The sequence below is a fragment of the Anomaloglossus baeobatrachus genome, chromosome 8 (assembly GCF_048569485.1).
Source record: "Anomaloglossus baeobatrachus isolate aAnoBae1 chromosome 8, aAnoBae1.hap1, whole genome shotgun sequence".
In the NCBI taxonomy this organism is placed as follows: Eukaryota; Metazoa; Chordata; class Amphibia; order Anura; family Aromobatidae; genus Anomaloglossus; species Anomaloglossus baeobatrachus.
The window spans coordinates 228,709,734-228,728,370 of NC_134360.1; the positions used below are offsets into that span (position 1 = coordinate 228,709,734).

Below are 18,637 nucleotides of genomic sequence, written 5' to 3' on the forward strand. Positions count from 1 at the left end.
CTGTAAAGAGAGAACATCAGCGGAGGATATTTCACTTATTAGGATATTACAGTAATTGCTCTCATTATTCTGCGGCATTTTACAGTTTTTAAGATCATCTCTTTTATCTCCTCTGTTCCCTTCTATCAATGTAGGACCCTCACCGATCTGCAGGATTAAAGGGCTGCGATGTCCTCCTTATTTACACGGGCACAGCGCCATATTGTGGTTGTGGCCGTCACTGGTACTGCAGGTCAGGCGTCAGTCAGTACACAAGTACAGGATGACTATTTTAATTCTCCATTTGCAGGTTCCTGTTCACCCATAATTTCTAGAGGTTTTTTTTAACCCAAAGAGAGGCATTAGAGTAGGCAGGGACCCTAAAAAAAAGAGGTCACCTTGCCGCTGGCTGTTGGGCTCAAATAGATCTGGCCATTTTTGTGTGCTAATTATCTCAATTGTTGCATGTGTTCCATAGCAGTAATGCATGTCTATATTCCCACATTCATTATTACACATATCTTATCACTGCAGAGTGCAGCTGTCTCCTTTTTGTTACTGCGTTTCATGTTCACGTTGCACTTTTTTCCATTAGAAAGGTAGGATGTGCCATCAGTATTTTTCTTAGATTACAGGGTCATACCTTCTGATTGAACACTCCTGCTCCTTAGCCTTAGGCAATTTTAATTCTCCATTACGGGATTCTATCCGCCCCTAAATTCTAGGGGGGGGGAAGGGGTGTTAATCCACAGAGAGGCATTAGTTTGATAGGTCACCTTGGCGTTGGCTGTTGGGCTCACATAAGACTGGCCATTTTTGTGTGCTAATTATCTCAATTGTTGCATGTTTTTCATAGCAGTAATGCATGTCTATAGTCCCATATTCATTGCTACACATATCTTACCACTGCAGTGTGCAACTAAACCTTTTTGTTACTATGTTTCAGTTTGCACCTGTTCACATTAGAAAGGTAGGATGTGCCATCAGTCTTTTTCTTAGATTACAGGGTTATGCCTTCTGATTGAGCACTCTTGCTCTTCAGCCTCAGGTGATTTTAGTTCTCCATTTGCAGGTTCCTGTCCGCCCATAAATTGTAGGGTTTTTTTAACCCAAAGAGAGGCATTAGTTTGATAGGTTGCCTTGCCGTTGGCTGTTGGGCTTACATTAAACTGGCCATTTTTGTGTGCTACGTATCAGTAATGTAGCAGTAATGCATGTCTATATTCCCATACTCATTGTTACACATATCTTATCTCTACAGACATCAACTGTCTTCTTTTTGTTACTGTGTTTCATGCTCAGTTTGCACCCGTTCACATTAGAAAGGTAGGATGAGCCATCAGTCTTTTTCTTAGATTACAAGTACAGGGCGAGACGCGGCAGCCTATTCCCTCTATTGATCATTGGGGGTCCCAGAGGTTGGATCCTACTCGATGAAATATTCATGACCTCTCCCATTGACGAGCCACTAATTAAAAATTAGCAAATTTCCAAACATTTGTATCGGGCAGATTTGATCAGAATGAAATCAGTTTGAATTGAAAGTGAATCAATTGCCATGAAAATATGTTTCTTATGCTCCTGGGGGTCTCCAGACCCCAAAATATACTAAACAGAGGGGAAAGAAGGGGTTAATAAACTGATATAGCACCTTATACTCACTGGACCGTCAGCTCCCCCCACCCTGTGCAGTGGTCTGCAGTTCTTTAGGCGTTTAGATCAGCCATTAGGGAGCCTCAACATGACCACGTGAGGCCAATCACTGGGGTTATGTGTCCGGGCAGACCACCATATTTTCTGTCCAATAAAACATAAGATTGCACTCGGACCAATGTTAGGCTGTAATCATCTGTTAGAATGGATCCTATGTAGATCTGTTGGGAAACTGATTCCTGCCGGATCCATTTTTTGACATGTGGAGTCTATGGACAACGTATCTGATGACAGATTGCTATTTATCTTCCATTCGTAATGGATACATTACTAATGCAAGTAAAACAGATCACTAAATAGCAATATGTTAAGGGATCTGTTGTCCATAGACTCCCATATTAAAAATGGATCCGGCCAACAACTGTTTTTTAACAATGGACAAAAAAGTTGTGTTTGCAGAACTTTTTTTGCCAACGGATCTCTAATGGACGACTGCAGGAGATGTGAACCCAGCCTTATTCTTTAGGGCCAAGCACACGTCCATTTTTTTCCTTTGACCCAGGCAGTCCAAGGAAAAAGTCGCAGCACGTCCGAGTTTGATCAATCGGATCGTACTCGACCATACAAGTCTATGAGTGCGTTAAAGGGAACCTGTCACCAGATTTTTCCCTATTAAACCAAAAATATCCCCTTCTGCAGCTCCTGGGCTGCAGTCTATGAAGGTGCATCTTGTTGCTGCCCCCGTTTCAGACCTCCAAAACAACTTTATAAAATATTACCTTTTCGCATGCAAATTAGTTTGGTTGCACAGATGGGCGGGCTCTATTTCACTTTCTGTCCCCCCTCCTGCCGCTGTTCCCCAGTCTTGATTTGCATGGATGACGACGGCCCAGTCACCCTCCACGCTGATGCCGAAGTCTCGCGCAGGCGCAGTTAGCAGAGGCCATTATCGCGGGCCTGAGCAGAAACTATGCGCCGGTGATGTATTTGCGCAGGCTCGAGATTATGGGCAGGTATGAGGATGACGCTGGTGAGGTCATGCACAGCGCCGTATATAATCCCGAGCCTGCGCAAATACATCACCGGCGCATTGTTTCTGCTCAGGCCCGCGATAGTAGCCTCTGCTAACTGCGCCTGCGCGAGACTTTGGCATCAGCGTGGAGGGTGACTGGGCCGTCGTCATCCATGCAAATCAAGACTGGGGGACGGCGAACAGCGGCAGGAGAAGGGACAGAAGGCGAAATAGAGCCCGCCCATCTGGCCAACCAAACTAATTTGCATGCGAAAAGGTAATATTTTATAAAGTTGTTTTGGAGGTCTGAAAAGGGGGCCAGCAATAAGGTGCACCTTCATAGCCTGCAGCCCAGGAGCTGCAGAAGGGGATATTTTTTGTTTAATAGGGAAAAATCTGGTGACAGGTTCCCTTTAACAACATTGGACCGCTCTCGGATGACAGCTGAGCGGAGTGCGGTCCGATTTTTACACGCTGACGGAATGGAGAAGATGGAGACATTGCTTTCTCCATGTTCTCCTCCTCTGAGAGAGTCGGATCAGAGTGTGATTTGTATAATCGCCCCGATTCCATCAGATGAGGCAATAAACAGCCACCTGACCCCGGCCTAGCGCCTAGAAAACGAAATACTAGTGCGGAGGACGGGCGAGCTGACGGGCAGGTGAGGATAAAGTGTTCTCATATCGGAACTCACTGTTCTGCGAGATTGATGCATATTGAATTCCTATCCAAAATTTGGGGGAAATTAGTAACTAATTGAATCAGCTCCGGATGGATCCGCTCAGCACTACCATTAACATTTGAAGGGCTCTTCCCAAAACAGAACACAGGATAAGCAAAAATTTGGCAGTTGTTGGGGGCCCCCCCAAAATTAGAGAACAGGGCTCTGTAATGGCATGGCTGGAGATAGTGAAGTGCGGCGCCCGGCTGCACCCGCCAGTCCCATAGACAATGAATGTAGTTGTGGTGCAAATACAAGCTCAGTCAGACGGGGCACATATCGGAGCCATATTCTAGGGAGGACGTGAGTCCCAGGGGTTATTACCAAATCTATTAAGTGTTCCATACCCGATCGTCCCGTCCAAGGCGCAGTGAGTGCATAACCCTGGATATTCCGGGTCCCATCACATCTTACACCGGCGCTGAAACAGATGGGGCTTCAGATATCTGACAAATACTCCGAGCAGGGGTAACAAAAATCCACACAGCTTATCTGGGAATCTGCTCCAGCCCCAATGCCAGGACCCTCATCGATGTCTCTGTAAGCAGGTGGCACAGGGGGCGCTGTAGTCGTGGTCAGGGTGTCGGACAGACACAGGCAGATTGAGGGCACCGTAGATGTTTGGGCTTTGTCCACTTACTTGCCGTTTCGGGGGAACCTCGTCTCTTCTTTCTTCTGTATTTGTGGGAATAACAGGAGACGACACAGACGTATTCTCTTTTTCTCAACACAACTTTTACTGGAAGATGGCAGAGTTCACACACAAGATAGAATTCTAAACAGGAATGTTTCTCTTAAAGGGAACCTGTCACCAGTTTTTTGCCCTATAAGCTGCGGCCACCACCAGTGGGCTCTTATATATAGTATTCTGGAATGCTGTATATAAGAGCCCAGGCCGCTGTGTAGAACGTAAAAAACACTTTATAATACTCACCTAACGGGCGGTGCAATGCAGATAGGTCAGATGGGCGTCTCCGTTCTCTGGGTACGGCGCCTCATCTTTTAGACATCTTTATCCTTCCTAAGAAGTCTGGGTGCATGATGCGTCCTACGTCATCCACACTCGCCGGCATTGAGGTCCTGCGCAGGGCAGACCACAGTATTGTAGTGGGCCTGCGCAGGACCTCAATGCCGGCTATTGTGGATGACGTAGGACGCATCATGCACCCAGGCTTCAGAAGAAGGAGAACAAAGATGGCCAAAAGAAGAGACACCGCACCCGGAAAACGGAGACACCCATTTAAACCCATCTGCACCGCCCGTTAAGTGAGTATTATAAAGTGTTTTTTACGTTCTACACAGCGGCCTGGGCTCTTATATACAGCATGTTAGAATACTATATATAAGAGCCCAGTGGTGGTGGCCGCAGCTTATAGGCCCCAAATCTGGTGACAGGTTCCCTTTATACGGTTACTTCAGTTTCGCTTCTCTTAATCTATTACTTTCAGTTTCCTTTCTCTTTATCTCTATTCCAGTGCCCTCTAGCACTATGCTGTACTTCTTATGGCTGCCCTCTGTTACCAGCCGTCTCTCTCACTCTCGTCCTTGTGCCCAATGGAACTCGCAGAACCCCCTTCGTCGCCCAGCAGGCCGCCAACAACAGACCTACTCGCAGAGGGGATCAGTGTATTGAAGACGCCACACAAACTGCCCCTTAGCCATCTCTTCTCCCCCCTCAACACTTCCCTCCTCCCAGGGATCTAGTGCCCAAAACTGTTCTCAGGGGAGAAACCTATATTTAACCCCCAGTGTACCTGCCTTGACAATGCGGCCGAGTTACCCAGCCCTACAGCACTTCACCAGCCATATCTATCTAGCAACTTCTCTAGCTTCACCTGTTAAAAACTCTGCCAACGCTGCATCTAACATTATTACTGTACACCTGAAACATATGACCGTACATTACATCCAATACAATCCAATGCCATACTCTATTCCGGCCACTAGATGGCCTCGGCGCACTCACTACATACTCCTATAAGATAACAGCATAAAATCTTCTAAAGTCTTAAATTATAACTATTAACAACATATCGGTCGGGGTCTTCAGGGAGAGGAATTCTTCACATACTTGGTCCTCCAACCGCCTCCTTACATCTCCACCCAATGTTAGGCTCCACCCACAGCACTGCACTGTATTACACGGGGGGTTGTATACTTTTGCAATCATTTTTTCATTGCTCTAATGATTAGAGTCTAATCAATCCAAGATGGGAAGAAAAGTGCAATTCTGTAAATAGTGGATCCAAAATGATTTGTGCGCTCAGCTCCTTGTGTCTCGTCTGATCCAGCGATTATTGACTATTCTCATCTTTCTCATTAATTTATTATTATTTTTATTACTTTTATTTATATTACAAAGTATTTTGGCTAAAAAAATTTCCAATTAGGTGTCATTAAAAATTATGGATTTATGTATTGGCATATACATCCTCCATCTGTCTTGTTTTGTTATATGGCCAGTTTCGGGGTGCACTTTTTTATGTTACATAAATGCATGTATTTTGGGCTGGAAATTAATTTAGCAAAAAAAGTTTCATTTAGAAAAAATTAACATTTATCTTTTACAGCTTTTGTGTATAACAATATATAAGCCGACTGCAAGTGAGTTACCAGTGAAACGGTCAGCGAGCTCATTCTGACAACAGAGACTAGAATCCTGAACTCTCATCACCCGGCCACAAAAAATATCAATATTGATTTAGATACTTTGCACTGACGAGGGGCACGCACCCCGAAACACCGTGTCTGCAAATTGGGATTCTGATCTGACTTATATATCCTGAGTCATATTGCAAAGGATTGTTAAAAATCCACTTGTGACTTTTAGGATCGCTACTTCCAATAGGTGGCGCTGTGCTAGAGTTTGTCTCCTTTACTGGAGAGACAATTTCAATATTGATTTAAACACCAATGAGCTTAAAAGAGAGTTCAGGGGTAAAGACATAAGACAAGGAGCTCGCTGATAGATCCCCAGGAAACTCAGTATGTATTATTATACATAGAGGCTGTAGAAGACAAATAGTGACAAAAATAAACAAAGAATCTGCTCCCTGATCATGTCCAGAAGGAATAAGACATTTATTTCATTCTAAAATGTCTTAAACCAAAAAAAAGACCTCAAAAGAGGCAAAAAAGGAAAAAATTGCGCATGCACAGAGTTCAATGTGGACCAGGAGCCGGAGGCACAGAATATAATCCCAATGGTCGCACCGTCTGCCACAGACACGGATAGGAGCGATCTTTAAATTGGTGATTCTCCTCGCTGGTAAACTGAGACCAAGACGCTTCTTAAAGGAAGAACAGTGGATTTACTGCATCATGTTCCTGTGAATACATTAAACTTTCTTTTAAGAAATCTGACATAATTTACCAATTCCAAGGAGACTACGACTGTAAGTAAAGTTTTAGTGAAACTGCTAATTAAATGGAGAATAATTGGCGCTCAGGTTGTGAAAATTCTAATGAGATTTCACACAATGGATATGAACAGATTCTAAAAATGAGAGCAGATTGTCTCAGCTGGTCACTGGAACGTCTCAAGATGCGATATCTGCTACCCCCGAGCACCGCAGGTAAGAAACGGATCTGTTGTGTCTACAGAAAGGCACTTATGTCATTACATCAACAAATGGGGATTAAATGCTATAAAAATATAACTGCAATAATACTGCCCCCCATGTACAAGAATATAACTGCTATAATACTGCCCCTATGTACAAGAATATAACTACTATAATACTGCCCCTATGTACAAGAATATAACTGCTATAATACTGCTCCTATGTACAAGAATATAACTACTATAATACTGCCCCTATGTACAAGGATATAACTACTATAATACTGCCCCCTATGTACAAGAATATAACTACTATAATACTGCTCCCTATGTACAAGAATATAACTACTATAATACTGCCCCTATGTACAAGGATATAACTACTATAATACTGCCCCTATGTACAAGAATATAACTACTATAATACTGCCCCTATGTACAAGGATATAACTACTATAATACTGCTCCTATGTACAAGAATATAACTACTATAATACTGCCCCTATGTACAAGAATATAACTACTATAATACTGCTCCTATGTACAAGAATATAACTACTATAATACTGCCCCTATGTACAAGAATATAACTACTATAATACTACTCCTATGTACAAGAATATAACTACTATAATACTGCCCCTATGTACAAGAATATAACTACTATAATACTGCTCCTATGTACAAGAATATAGCTACTATAATACTGCCCCTATGTACAAGAATATAACTACTATAATACTGCTCCTATGTACAAGAATATAGCTACTATAATACTGCCCCCTATGTACAAGAATATAACTACTATAATACTGCCCCCTATGTACAAGAATATAACTGCTATAATACTGCTCCTATGTACAAGAATATAACTACTATAATACTGCCCCTATGTACAAGGATATAACTACTATAATACTGCCCCCTATGTACAAGAATATAACTACTATAATACTGCTCCCTATGTACAAGAATATAACTACTATAATACTGCCCCTATGTACAAGGATATAACTACTATAATACTGCCCCTATGTACAAGGATATAACTACTATAATACTGCTCCTATGTACAAGAATATAACTACTATAATACTGCCCCTATGTACAAGAATATAACTACTATAATACTGCTCCTATGTACAAGAATATAACTACTATAATACTGCCCCTATGTACAAGAATATAACTACTATAATACTACTCCTATGTACAAGAATATAACTACTATAATACTGCCCCTATGTACAAGAATATAACTACTATAATACTGCTCCTATGTACAAGAATATAGCTACTATAATACTGCCCCTATGTACAAGAATATAACTACTATAATACTGCTCCTATGTACAAGAATATAGCTACTATAATACTGCCCCCTATGTACAAGAATATAACTACTATAATACTGCCCCCTATGTACAAGAATATAACTACTATAATACTGCTCCCTATGTACAAGAATATAACTACTATAATACTGCTCCTATGTACAAGAATATAGCTACTATAATACTGTCCCTATGTACAAGCATATAACTACTATAATACTGCCCCCTATGTACAAGAATATAACTACTATAATACTGCTCCTATGTACAAGAATATAGCTACTATAATACTGCCCCTATGTACAAGAATATAACTACTATAATACTGTCACGCTCCCAGTGTCCCAGCAGCGCTCCGTACCTACTGATCCGGTTTCACCATCCAGGCACCGCTCCATACCCACTGATCCGGTCGCACCTGCATTGCACCTCTCCGTGCTCACTGATCCAGTCTCGCCATCGCACCACCGCTCCTTCCTCACTGGTCCAGTCCATGCGTCCACCGGTCACGCCTGCCGCTCCCGCTCTTGCTCCCCAGAGTCCTGTTTCAGGTCTCAGGAGTCTGATTCTGACTGATGCCTCTGTATAGGACCGTGCCGCGCCCACTCTCCTGGTCTTATAGGCCCAGCACTGCTGCAACAGGAAATGACCTGAGGCTGTGCTGAGTATATAAGACTGGCCTCTCCATGTGGGCGGGGCCTGATCATCGCTTGTGTTTCTATGCCTTGTCTTGTGAGATAGGTGCTCAGGTACTTTTGTTCCTGTTTCCTATTACTGCCTTAAAGTACGCTGTGACCCTAGTGACCTGGTCCTGTGTTTGCTTCCTGATACCTGCACCTGTTCCTGTACTGTCCTATGGACTCCATGACCCTGGTGACCTGGTTCTTCCCGTTCCTGCCACGTTAGTGCTCCAGCTACCGTGTACCCTGCCCTCCGGTAGGGTGCTCGGTCCAGTGGATCCACCTCCTGGACCTACCAGTCCTCCCTGGCCCTCACAGTATGATCAGGCCTTGGATTCCGCTGAAGCACAGAAATCAGAGCTGGCTGAGCTGCGCCAGGAGCTGGCGCAACAGCGCGAAACCCTGAACCGGATGCTGAAGTTCATGACGTCCGTGGACCACAGGTTATATGCGCTGCAGACCGCCGCCTCGTCTCAGTACACGCAGCAACCAGTCTCCAGGTCCGAACCAGTTGTCTCCACGGCCTCGCAACTTCGCCTTGCTGCTCCGCCTCGCTACGCAGGGGATCCCAAGTCCTGCCGAGGCTTCCTAAACCAGTGCTCCCTGCACTTCCAGTTGCTCCCGCACTTCTTCGCCTCAGACCAGGCCAAGGTGGCGTTCCTGATGTCACACCTGGAAGGTGAAGCCCTGGCCTGGATTAACCCCCTGTGGGAGAACAAGGACCCGATGACCACTGATATCCAGGAGTTCCTACGAGCCTTCCGGGGCACCTTCGACGAACCGGGACGAACTACCGCAGTGACCTCAACGCTCCTCCGGCTACGCCAAGGGACCCAAACAGTCGGCCAGTATGCCATACAGTTCCGCACGCTTGCTTCGGAGCTGGGCTGGAACAATGAGGCCTTAACGGCGACCCTTTGGGAGGGTCTCTCTGGTCGTATTAAAGACGAACTCGCCGACCGTGACGTTCCACGCACCTTGGACGCTTTGATTTCCCTGGCCACCCGGATTGACCTCCGTTTTCTGGAGCGTGCCCAGGAGGTAGTCCGGGAGAAGCGACCACCTCACCACGTCTTGCCCCCGCAGAAACCTACCGCACCCTCGTCCCTGCCTTTCCGCGAATCGTCACCAGAACCCATGCAAGTGGACCGTCTGACCCAAGCCAAGCAACGCCGTGCAGAACGGCTCGTCCGGGGTCTGTGCTTCTATTGTGGAGACGGGTCACATATGCTTCGAACATGCCCTGAGAAACCTGGTAGACCCCAGGTCCAAGGGATGGTGGGAACCGCTACCTTTGCCACCGGAATCCCTTCAGTCCCAGTTAAACAGACTGTTCAGGTGACGACAGAGGGGACCCGGTTTTCGGCAGAGGCCCACATCGATTCCGGGGCAGCAGGAAACTTTATCCACCAGGCCACGGTAGACAAATACCAGGTCCCTGTCACACCGCTGAAGAAGCCCCTCTGGTTCGCCTCCGTAGACGACAAACCACTCTACGAGCCTGTCCTGTATACCACCAAGCCCGTGAACCTCCAGGTTGGCACTTCACATACAGAGACCATCACCTTCTATGTGATCCCGAGGATGGCTCCCGAGCTCCTGTTGGGCCTGCCCTGGCTGAAACTCCATGACCTTGTTATTAGTTGGCGCTCTGGCGCGATTACCCGCTGGAGTCCCTTGTGCCACGAAACCTGCTTGCAGCCCGTTCCTCAGTCCCTGGCACTTGACTCAGTCAAGCTGCAGGATGCTGAAGAAGAGACGACGCTATCCAGCGACGTTCCCCCATCTCAGGCATCTGAGACTTTGATTCCACCGCCTTCTGGAGTTGAGACTTTGAGTCCACCGGCTACTGAGGATGAGACACTGTCCTGTACCCGGTCCGAGACGCTCGATCCGGTCATCCAAGATTCCAGTCCTGCTTCTGACTGTCCTTCCCTTTCCGTTGCCTCCCTTGCCGCTGACATGGGTTCCCCGATACGGGACATAGTGGCCATGAAAACGGTCCGGGGTAAGCAGTCCTTCCTGGTCGATTGGGTGGATTGCGGTCCTGAAGCCCGGTCCTGGTTGTCCTGGAAGTACGTTGCTGCCTCTCTTCGGTACGCCTTCATGTCCCGGCCGTGGAGAGGGGGGCTTCAAGGAGGGGGGGGTACTGTCACGCTCCCGGTGTCCCAGCAGCGCTCCTTACCTACTGAGCCGGTTTCACCATCCAGGCACCGCTCCATACCCACTGATCCGGTCGCACCTGCATTGCACCTCTCCGTGCTCGCTGATCCAGTCTCGCCATCGCACCACCGCTCCTTCCTCACTGGTCTAGTCCATGCGTCCACCGGTCACGCCTGCCGCTCCCGCTCTTGCTCCCCTGAGTCCTGTTTCAGGTCTCAGGAGTCTGACTCTGACTGATGCCTCTGTATAGGACCGTGCCGCGCCCGCTCACCTGGTCTTATAGGCCCAGCACTGCTGCAACAGGAAATGACCTGAGGCTGTGCTGGGTATATAGGACTGGCCTCTCCATGTGGGCGGGGCCTGATCATCGCTTGTGTTTCTTTGCTTTGTCTTGTGAGCTAAGTGCTCAGGTCCTTTTGTTCCTGTTTCCTGTATTACTGCCTTAAAGTACGCTGTGACCTTAGTGACCTGGTCCTGTCTTTGCTTCCTGATACCTGCACCTGTTCCTGTACTGTCCTATGGGACTCCATGACCCTGATGACCTGGTTCTTCCCGTTCCTGCCTCGCTAGTGCTTCAGCTACCGTGTACCCTGCCCTCCAGGTGGGGTGCTCGGTCCAGTGGATCCACCTCCTGGGCCTACCAGTCCTCCGCGGCCCTCACAAATACTGCTATGTACAAGAATATAACTACTATAATACTGCTCCTATGTATAAGAATATAACTACTATAATACTGCCCCTATGTACAAGAATATAACTACTATAATACTGCCCCCTATGTACAAGAATATAACTACTATAATACTGCCCCTATATACAAGAATATAGCTACTATAATACTGCCCCCTATGTACAAGAATATAACTACTATAATACTGCTCCTATGTACAAGAATATAACTACTATAATACTGCCCCCTATGTACAAGAATATAACTACTATAATACTGCCCCTATGTACAAGAATATAACTACTATAATACTGCCCCTATGTACAAGAATATAACTACTATAATACTGCCCCTATGTACAAGAATATAACTACTATAATACTGCCCTTATGTACAAGAATATAACTACTATAATACTGCCTCTATTTACAAGAATATAACTACTATAATACTGCCCCTATGTACAAGAATATAACTACTATAATACTGCTCCTATGTACAAGAATATAACTACTATAATACTGCTATGTACAAGAATATAACTACTATAATACTGACCCCTATGTACAAGAATATAACTACTATAATAATGCCCCTATGTACAAGAATATAACTACTATAATACTGCCCCTATATACAAGAATATAACTACTATAATGCTTCCCCTATGTACAAGAATATAACTACTATAATACTGCCCCTATGTACAGGAATATAACAACTATAATACTGCCCCTATGTACAAGAATATAACTGCTATAATACTGCCCCCTATGTACAAGAATATAACTACTATAATGCTGCCCCTATGTACAAGAATATACCTACTATAATACTGCCCCTATGTACAAAAATATAACTACTATAATACTGCCCCCTATGTACAAAAATATAACTACTATAATACTGCCCCCCTATGTGCAAGAATATAACTACTATAATACTGCCTCTATGTACACGAATATAATTACTATAAAACTGCCCCCTATGTACAAGAATATAACTACTATAATACTGCTCCTATGTACAACAATATAACTACTATAATACTGCCTCTATGTACAAGAATATAATTACTATAATACTGCCCCCTATTTACAAGAATATAATTACTATAATACTGCCCCTATGTACAAGAATATAACTACTATAATACTGCCCCCTATTTACAAGAATATAATTACTATAATACTGCCCCCTATTTACAAGAATATAACTACTATAATACTGCCCCTATGTACAAGAATATAACTACTATAATACTGCTATGTACAAGAATATAACTACTATAATACTGCTCCCTATGTACAAGAATATAACTACTATAATACTGCCCCCTATTTACAAGAATATAATTACTATAATACTGCTCTCTATGTACAAGAATATAACTACTATAATACTGCTCCCTATGTACAACAATATAACTACTATAATACTGCCTCTATGTACAAGAATATAATTACTATAATACTGCCCCCTATTTACAAGAATATAATTACTATAATACTGCCCCTATTTACAAGAATATAATTACTATAATACTGCCCTCTATGTACAAGAATATAACTACTATAATACTGCTCCCTATGTACAACAATATAACTACTATAATACTGCCTCTATGTACAAGAATATAATTACTATAATACTGCCCCCTATTTACAAGAATATAACTACTATAATACTGCCCCTATGTACAAGAATATCACTACTATAATACTGCCCCCTATTTACAAGAATATAATTACTATAATACTGCCCCCTATTTCCAAGAATATAATTACTATAATACTGCGCCCTATGTACAAGAATATAACTACTATAATACTGCTATGTACAAGAATATAACTACTATAATACTGCTCCCTATGTACAAGAATATAACTACTATAATACTGCTATGTACAAGAATATAACTACTATAATACTGCCCCTATGTACAAGAATATAACTACTATAATACTGCTATGTACAAGAATATAACTACTATAATACTGCTCCCTATGTACAAGAATATAACTACTATAATACTGCCCCTATGTACAAGAATATAACTACTATAATACTGCCCCCTATTTACAAGAATATAATTACTACAATACTGCCCTCTATGTACAAGAATATAACTACTATAATACTGCCCCTATGTACAAGATCTATTGTAATGAAACTGAGATGACTCTGCTGACCTCACCTTGTAATGGTAAAACAGTTATATAAAAAACCAAAATGAGCAGAAATGTGTCAGCTATTTGTTTGTGCTTTGAACCTTCTCTCCATCGCGGCAGATGATACGTCCCCGCGCTCCACGCTGCAGTCAGGTCCTCCGCTGACGTCACATGACCCTCTCCGCACATTCTATAATGAAATGCAGAAGATTCAGTAAAAGGGAAAACACTCGGCTTTGAGGATCAACTTGTGAACAAATTAAATTAAAAAAAAAGAGAAAACAAATTACGGCAATGACGATTATCATCTGTGTGCACAACAAAGAATTCTAAAGGAAAACTCATTAAAGAGAAAAAAGTAAAACTTCAGTTCCTATCCCGCAATAGATGATTTTTTGGTCCTGAAATGTCGCTCACTTGGGGTTCCATGGGGTGCGGATTTGCTTAAAGGGGGGCTCCAGGCATGGAGAAATATTTCTAAAATACACATGTACTTGGTCATTAATAGTCCATGCTTCCTGCTTAATGGCCGCAGCAGTGACAGTCTTGGTGGCTCAAGGAAGAAGAGGCCAGTAGGGACCCGGTACGTGTCGGAGTATCGGTGAGGGTATTGCTTATTTTCTTATTTTGTACCCATCTGAGCCCTTTTGCAAACAATTTTTTTTAGAATGGACAATCCCTTTAAGAAGGGCTCCCTCTGTTGGTAGCATGTGGTAGAGCAGAGGGAATATGCTGCCCAGTTTCTGTACACATAATTGCCGGCATCTCCCTCTCCAAATATTCCTCATATTAATGTGAACTTATCCAACCCTTACAAACCCCTAGGAATGCATTAATGACAGCAGCGGCCGCCAAATGTTTCTCCAGCTACGCCGCTTGTTCCGGTCAATTCGCCTGGGGAGGGGGCAGATATAAGGAACTGCTGAGCTAGGCGCTATTTCAGGACAGATTCTGGAATGGATGACCCAAAAAGTCATGGCACACGACACCGGTTCCAATGCAAAACACTACACAGCCCATGCACTGGTAGACATAGATAGAAAAGGGCCCCGTGCAAGAACAATATATGGCCCCTTTGCAGCCCACGGACTCATATAAATGCAAAATTGCACCTGCTTTGGAAGTAGATGTGGCCCCCTGACCTCTTAGGCCCCTGTGCGCCCACACAGGTTGCACCAATGATATGTCCGCCCACAGAAGCGTAACTAGAGTTCTATGGGCCCCGGTGCAAAGTTTGGACCTGGGGCCCCCCCACACCTGTACACCGACACTCGGGGTACGGGATAATGACTCGGACACTCGGGGTACGGGATAGTGTGGCTGATACTGGGATCTTTCCCTCAGCACCCAGGTCTCCCATGATCTGAAATCCCTTTTTCTATCAGCACCCAGCTTTCCTATGTTCTGATATCTTATCCTCAGCACCCACCATCCCCATGCTCTGCTATACATCTTTCTCTCAGCACCCAGCTTTCCCATGATATCAGAGCATGGGAAAACTGGGTGCTGAGGAAGAGACTCAAACCCATCCCATGCTTGTAGCTTAGTCCCCCTTCGTATATAGCTCTCCAAGTACTATAATGACCCCCACATACCATTCCATATAGTTTAATGGGTCCCACGTAACCCTTCATATATTAGAATGCACCCCCATAGTCCTCCATGTATTATAATTCATCCGATATTCCTCCATATATTATACTGCACCCCCATAGTCCTCCATATATTATAATGCAGTCCCCACAGTCCTACATGTTTTATAATGCACCCCCATAGTACTCCATGTATTATAATGCAGCTCCATAGACCTGAATGAATGCACCCCATAGTCCTTCATATTGTAGTATGCAGCCCCCATAACATTTAATGCACCTGCTCCCTTCTGCCTAGCACCAGGGCCTTCCATTGTACTGTTACCCTGGTGTTTCCCCTGTGTTGTGTCGCTCGCCGGGAGTCCTCTTGTACCTGGTGTGATACATGCAGTCACATTGCGACACAGAGATCCTGAAATTAAAGCGATATGTCACGTACTGGGCTGCGTGCTGTAGTTTTCATAAAATCACTGTTTTATCAGTAGATTATCACTAGAGGACGTGCTGTTATGTAGTCCTCCATATTCATGATCTTTGTATAACTCACTGCTCATTGGCAGCTTTCTGCCTATGCACAGTGCACACAGAAACCTGTTAATCAATGGCGTGAGCGGGGTTATACAAAGCTCTGTATAACTCTCACTGCTCATTGGCAGCTTTCTGCCTATGCACAGTGCACACAGAAACCTGTCAATCAGTAGCATGGGCGGGGTTATACCAAGCTCTGTAAACTCTCACTGCTCATTGGCAGCTTTCTTCCTATGCACAGTGCACATAGAAACCTGTCAATCAGTGGCGTGAGCGGGGTTATACAAAGCTCTGTATAACTCTCACTGCTCATTGGCAGCTTTCTGCCTATGCACAGTGCACACAGAAACCTGTCAATCAGTAGCATGGGCGGGGTTATACCAAGCTCTGTAAACTCTCACTGCTCATTGGCAGCTTTCTGCCTATGCACAGTGCACATAGAAACCTGTCAATCAGTGGCGTTTGCGGGGTTATACAAAGCTCTGTAAACTCTCACTGCTCATTGGCAGCTTTCTGCCTATGCACAGTGCACATAGAAACCTGTCAATCAGTGGCGTTTGCGGGGTTATACAAAGCTCAGCATTCAGAGAACTGCTAGATCTGCTGCAAATAAAACTATGATTTTATCAAAATGACAGCAAACAGTCCAGTAAGTGACACATTGCTGGAATCAGGATCTCTGCCCCTACATCATACTGATCTCAGATGGGGAGCGAAAACCTGGTGACAGATTCCCTGTGTTTTGTGTGCTCCAGAACATGATCTATAGGTGACTCTTTATGGAGCAGATCGGACTATGCTAAGCAGACTACCAGTGTATAAGAAATGGCTGATAACTGGGAACAGTAGTTGATATAGAACTCACTAACAAGACTGCAGCATTTGTATACACCGTGCTTCAGACCTAAGCAAAAAAAAAAATGACAACCAATTTGCTGCCTAATAAAGTTGTAATTAAAAAAAAAAAAAAAGCTGACGCAACATTAGAAGTCCACGCATGCGTTGTCGTCATCTTTTTTTTTTTTTGCGGTTCAAGCCTCACTCTCATTCTGCACGTCATGAGGGGCTTTGTGCTTTTATAGCTGGCTTCCTCTGTGCCTGTTTACAAGTCAGCCATTATCTTTTCCGCGCTCGCTGTTATTTAGCTCCATTGTCAGAGCCTGGCTGTGATCCTTACGCTGGTGTATTGTTGGTCATATCACCTCAGGCACGGGGAGGTCGCCTTGTGCTCGGGGTCCTTCCTCACAGAGCAGAAGGCGGCGGTGGTGACGGCGGACAAAATGTCCACCAAGAATTTTCGCGTTAGTGACGGAGACTGGATCTGTCCGGATAAGAAGTGAGTGTGTGAGGAGCAGGAGTCCGGGGCGGGGGATGGAGGAGAGATGGCGGCCGTGTGTGGGTGTGGAGGCCCGGGCCGCGGTCACCGAGGACGAGCCCTCACTGTGAGGCCGGTAACCTTTAACCCCTGCACGACCGAGGATTTTATATATATATAGAGGGTCACTTAGAGGGGTCGTCTGGACTTATCACAAACGCTGCAGCCAGTCAGGATTCTGTGGTGACCACGAGTATCCGGCCACATTCCCACTAGTCTTGTATTGAGCCGGGTCGCACACGTCTAGTTGGCCTGTGGCCGGGACCATGAATATCGCGTATTTCTGGTCACATGACCGCTCGGTCTCACAGCAGACATAGACTGTAATATCTGGGAAATTAGCCTGTGTTCACATTAGTCAGGAAACATGGCTTTATTTATTTTTTTTTTTTTACATCAATACAAATAAAAAAATTCCGATACATTAAAAAATCTTCTCGAAATTTTAAAAGTAATCTTCTCAGAAGCATCAGCCCCCCTGAGCCGTCCATATGGGCATGCAGGTCATAGGAAGCTGAATAAGGCTCACCGCACATCAGCGGTATTTTACCGCAAAACCACATCTGTCATAAATGCGGTTCAGTTCCAAACCTTTCCAATGGAATTTCGGCAAGATGCGGTCACATGTGGTTGTGTATGACGCACGCCACCGCAACTTGCTGCGATTCCATTGGAAATGAATGGAACTGAAACGTAAGCTCGTTGCCTTGGAGTAACCCTCGACTCTGCTCTATCCTTCAAGCCACACATCCAAGCCCTCTTCACCGCATGCAGACTACAACTCTAAAATATCTCCCGGATCCGTGCTTTCCTTAACCAAGAATCAGCAAAAACATTAGTGCATGCCCTCATCATCTCCCGCCTCAACTACTGCAACCTCCTGCTCTCTGGTCTTCCTTCCAATACTCTGCACCCCTCCAATCTATCCTAAACTCTGCGGCCCGCTTAATCCACCTCTCCCCTCGCTATTCCCCAGCCTCGCCACTCTGCCAATCCCTTCACTGGCTTCCCATCGCCCAACGACTCCAATTCAAAACACTAACCATGACATACAAAGCCATCCACAACCTGTCTCCTCCCTACATCTGTGACCTAGTCTCCCGGTACCTACCTGCACGCAACCTCAGATCCTCACAAGATCTCCTTCTCTACTGCTCTCATCTCCTCTTCCCACCACCGCATCCAAGATTTCTCCCG

General features: G+C 44.7%; 1 protein-coding gene across 2 annotated transcripts in view; it reads left to right on the top strand.

Moving 5' to 3' along the window:
- The first annotated feature begins 17,274 nt into the window (after positions 1 to 17,274).
- ZRANB2 (zinc finger RANBP2-type containing 2) overlaps positions 17,275 to 18,637 on the top strand; it is a 54,821-nt gene continuing 53,458 nt past the window's right edge. The window contains exon 1 of one of the 2 annotated variants that reach the window (XM_075320313.1): positions 17,275 to 17,401. In XM_075320313.1, coding sequence (XP_075176428.1) covers positions 17,346 to 17,401 — 56 coding nt within the window. In that variant the 5' untranslated portion in view covers positions 17,275 to 17,345. The remainder of the gene's footprint in view (positions 17,402 to 18,637) is intronic. The other variant, XM_075320312.1, reaches the window with a different exon arrangement.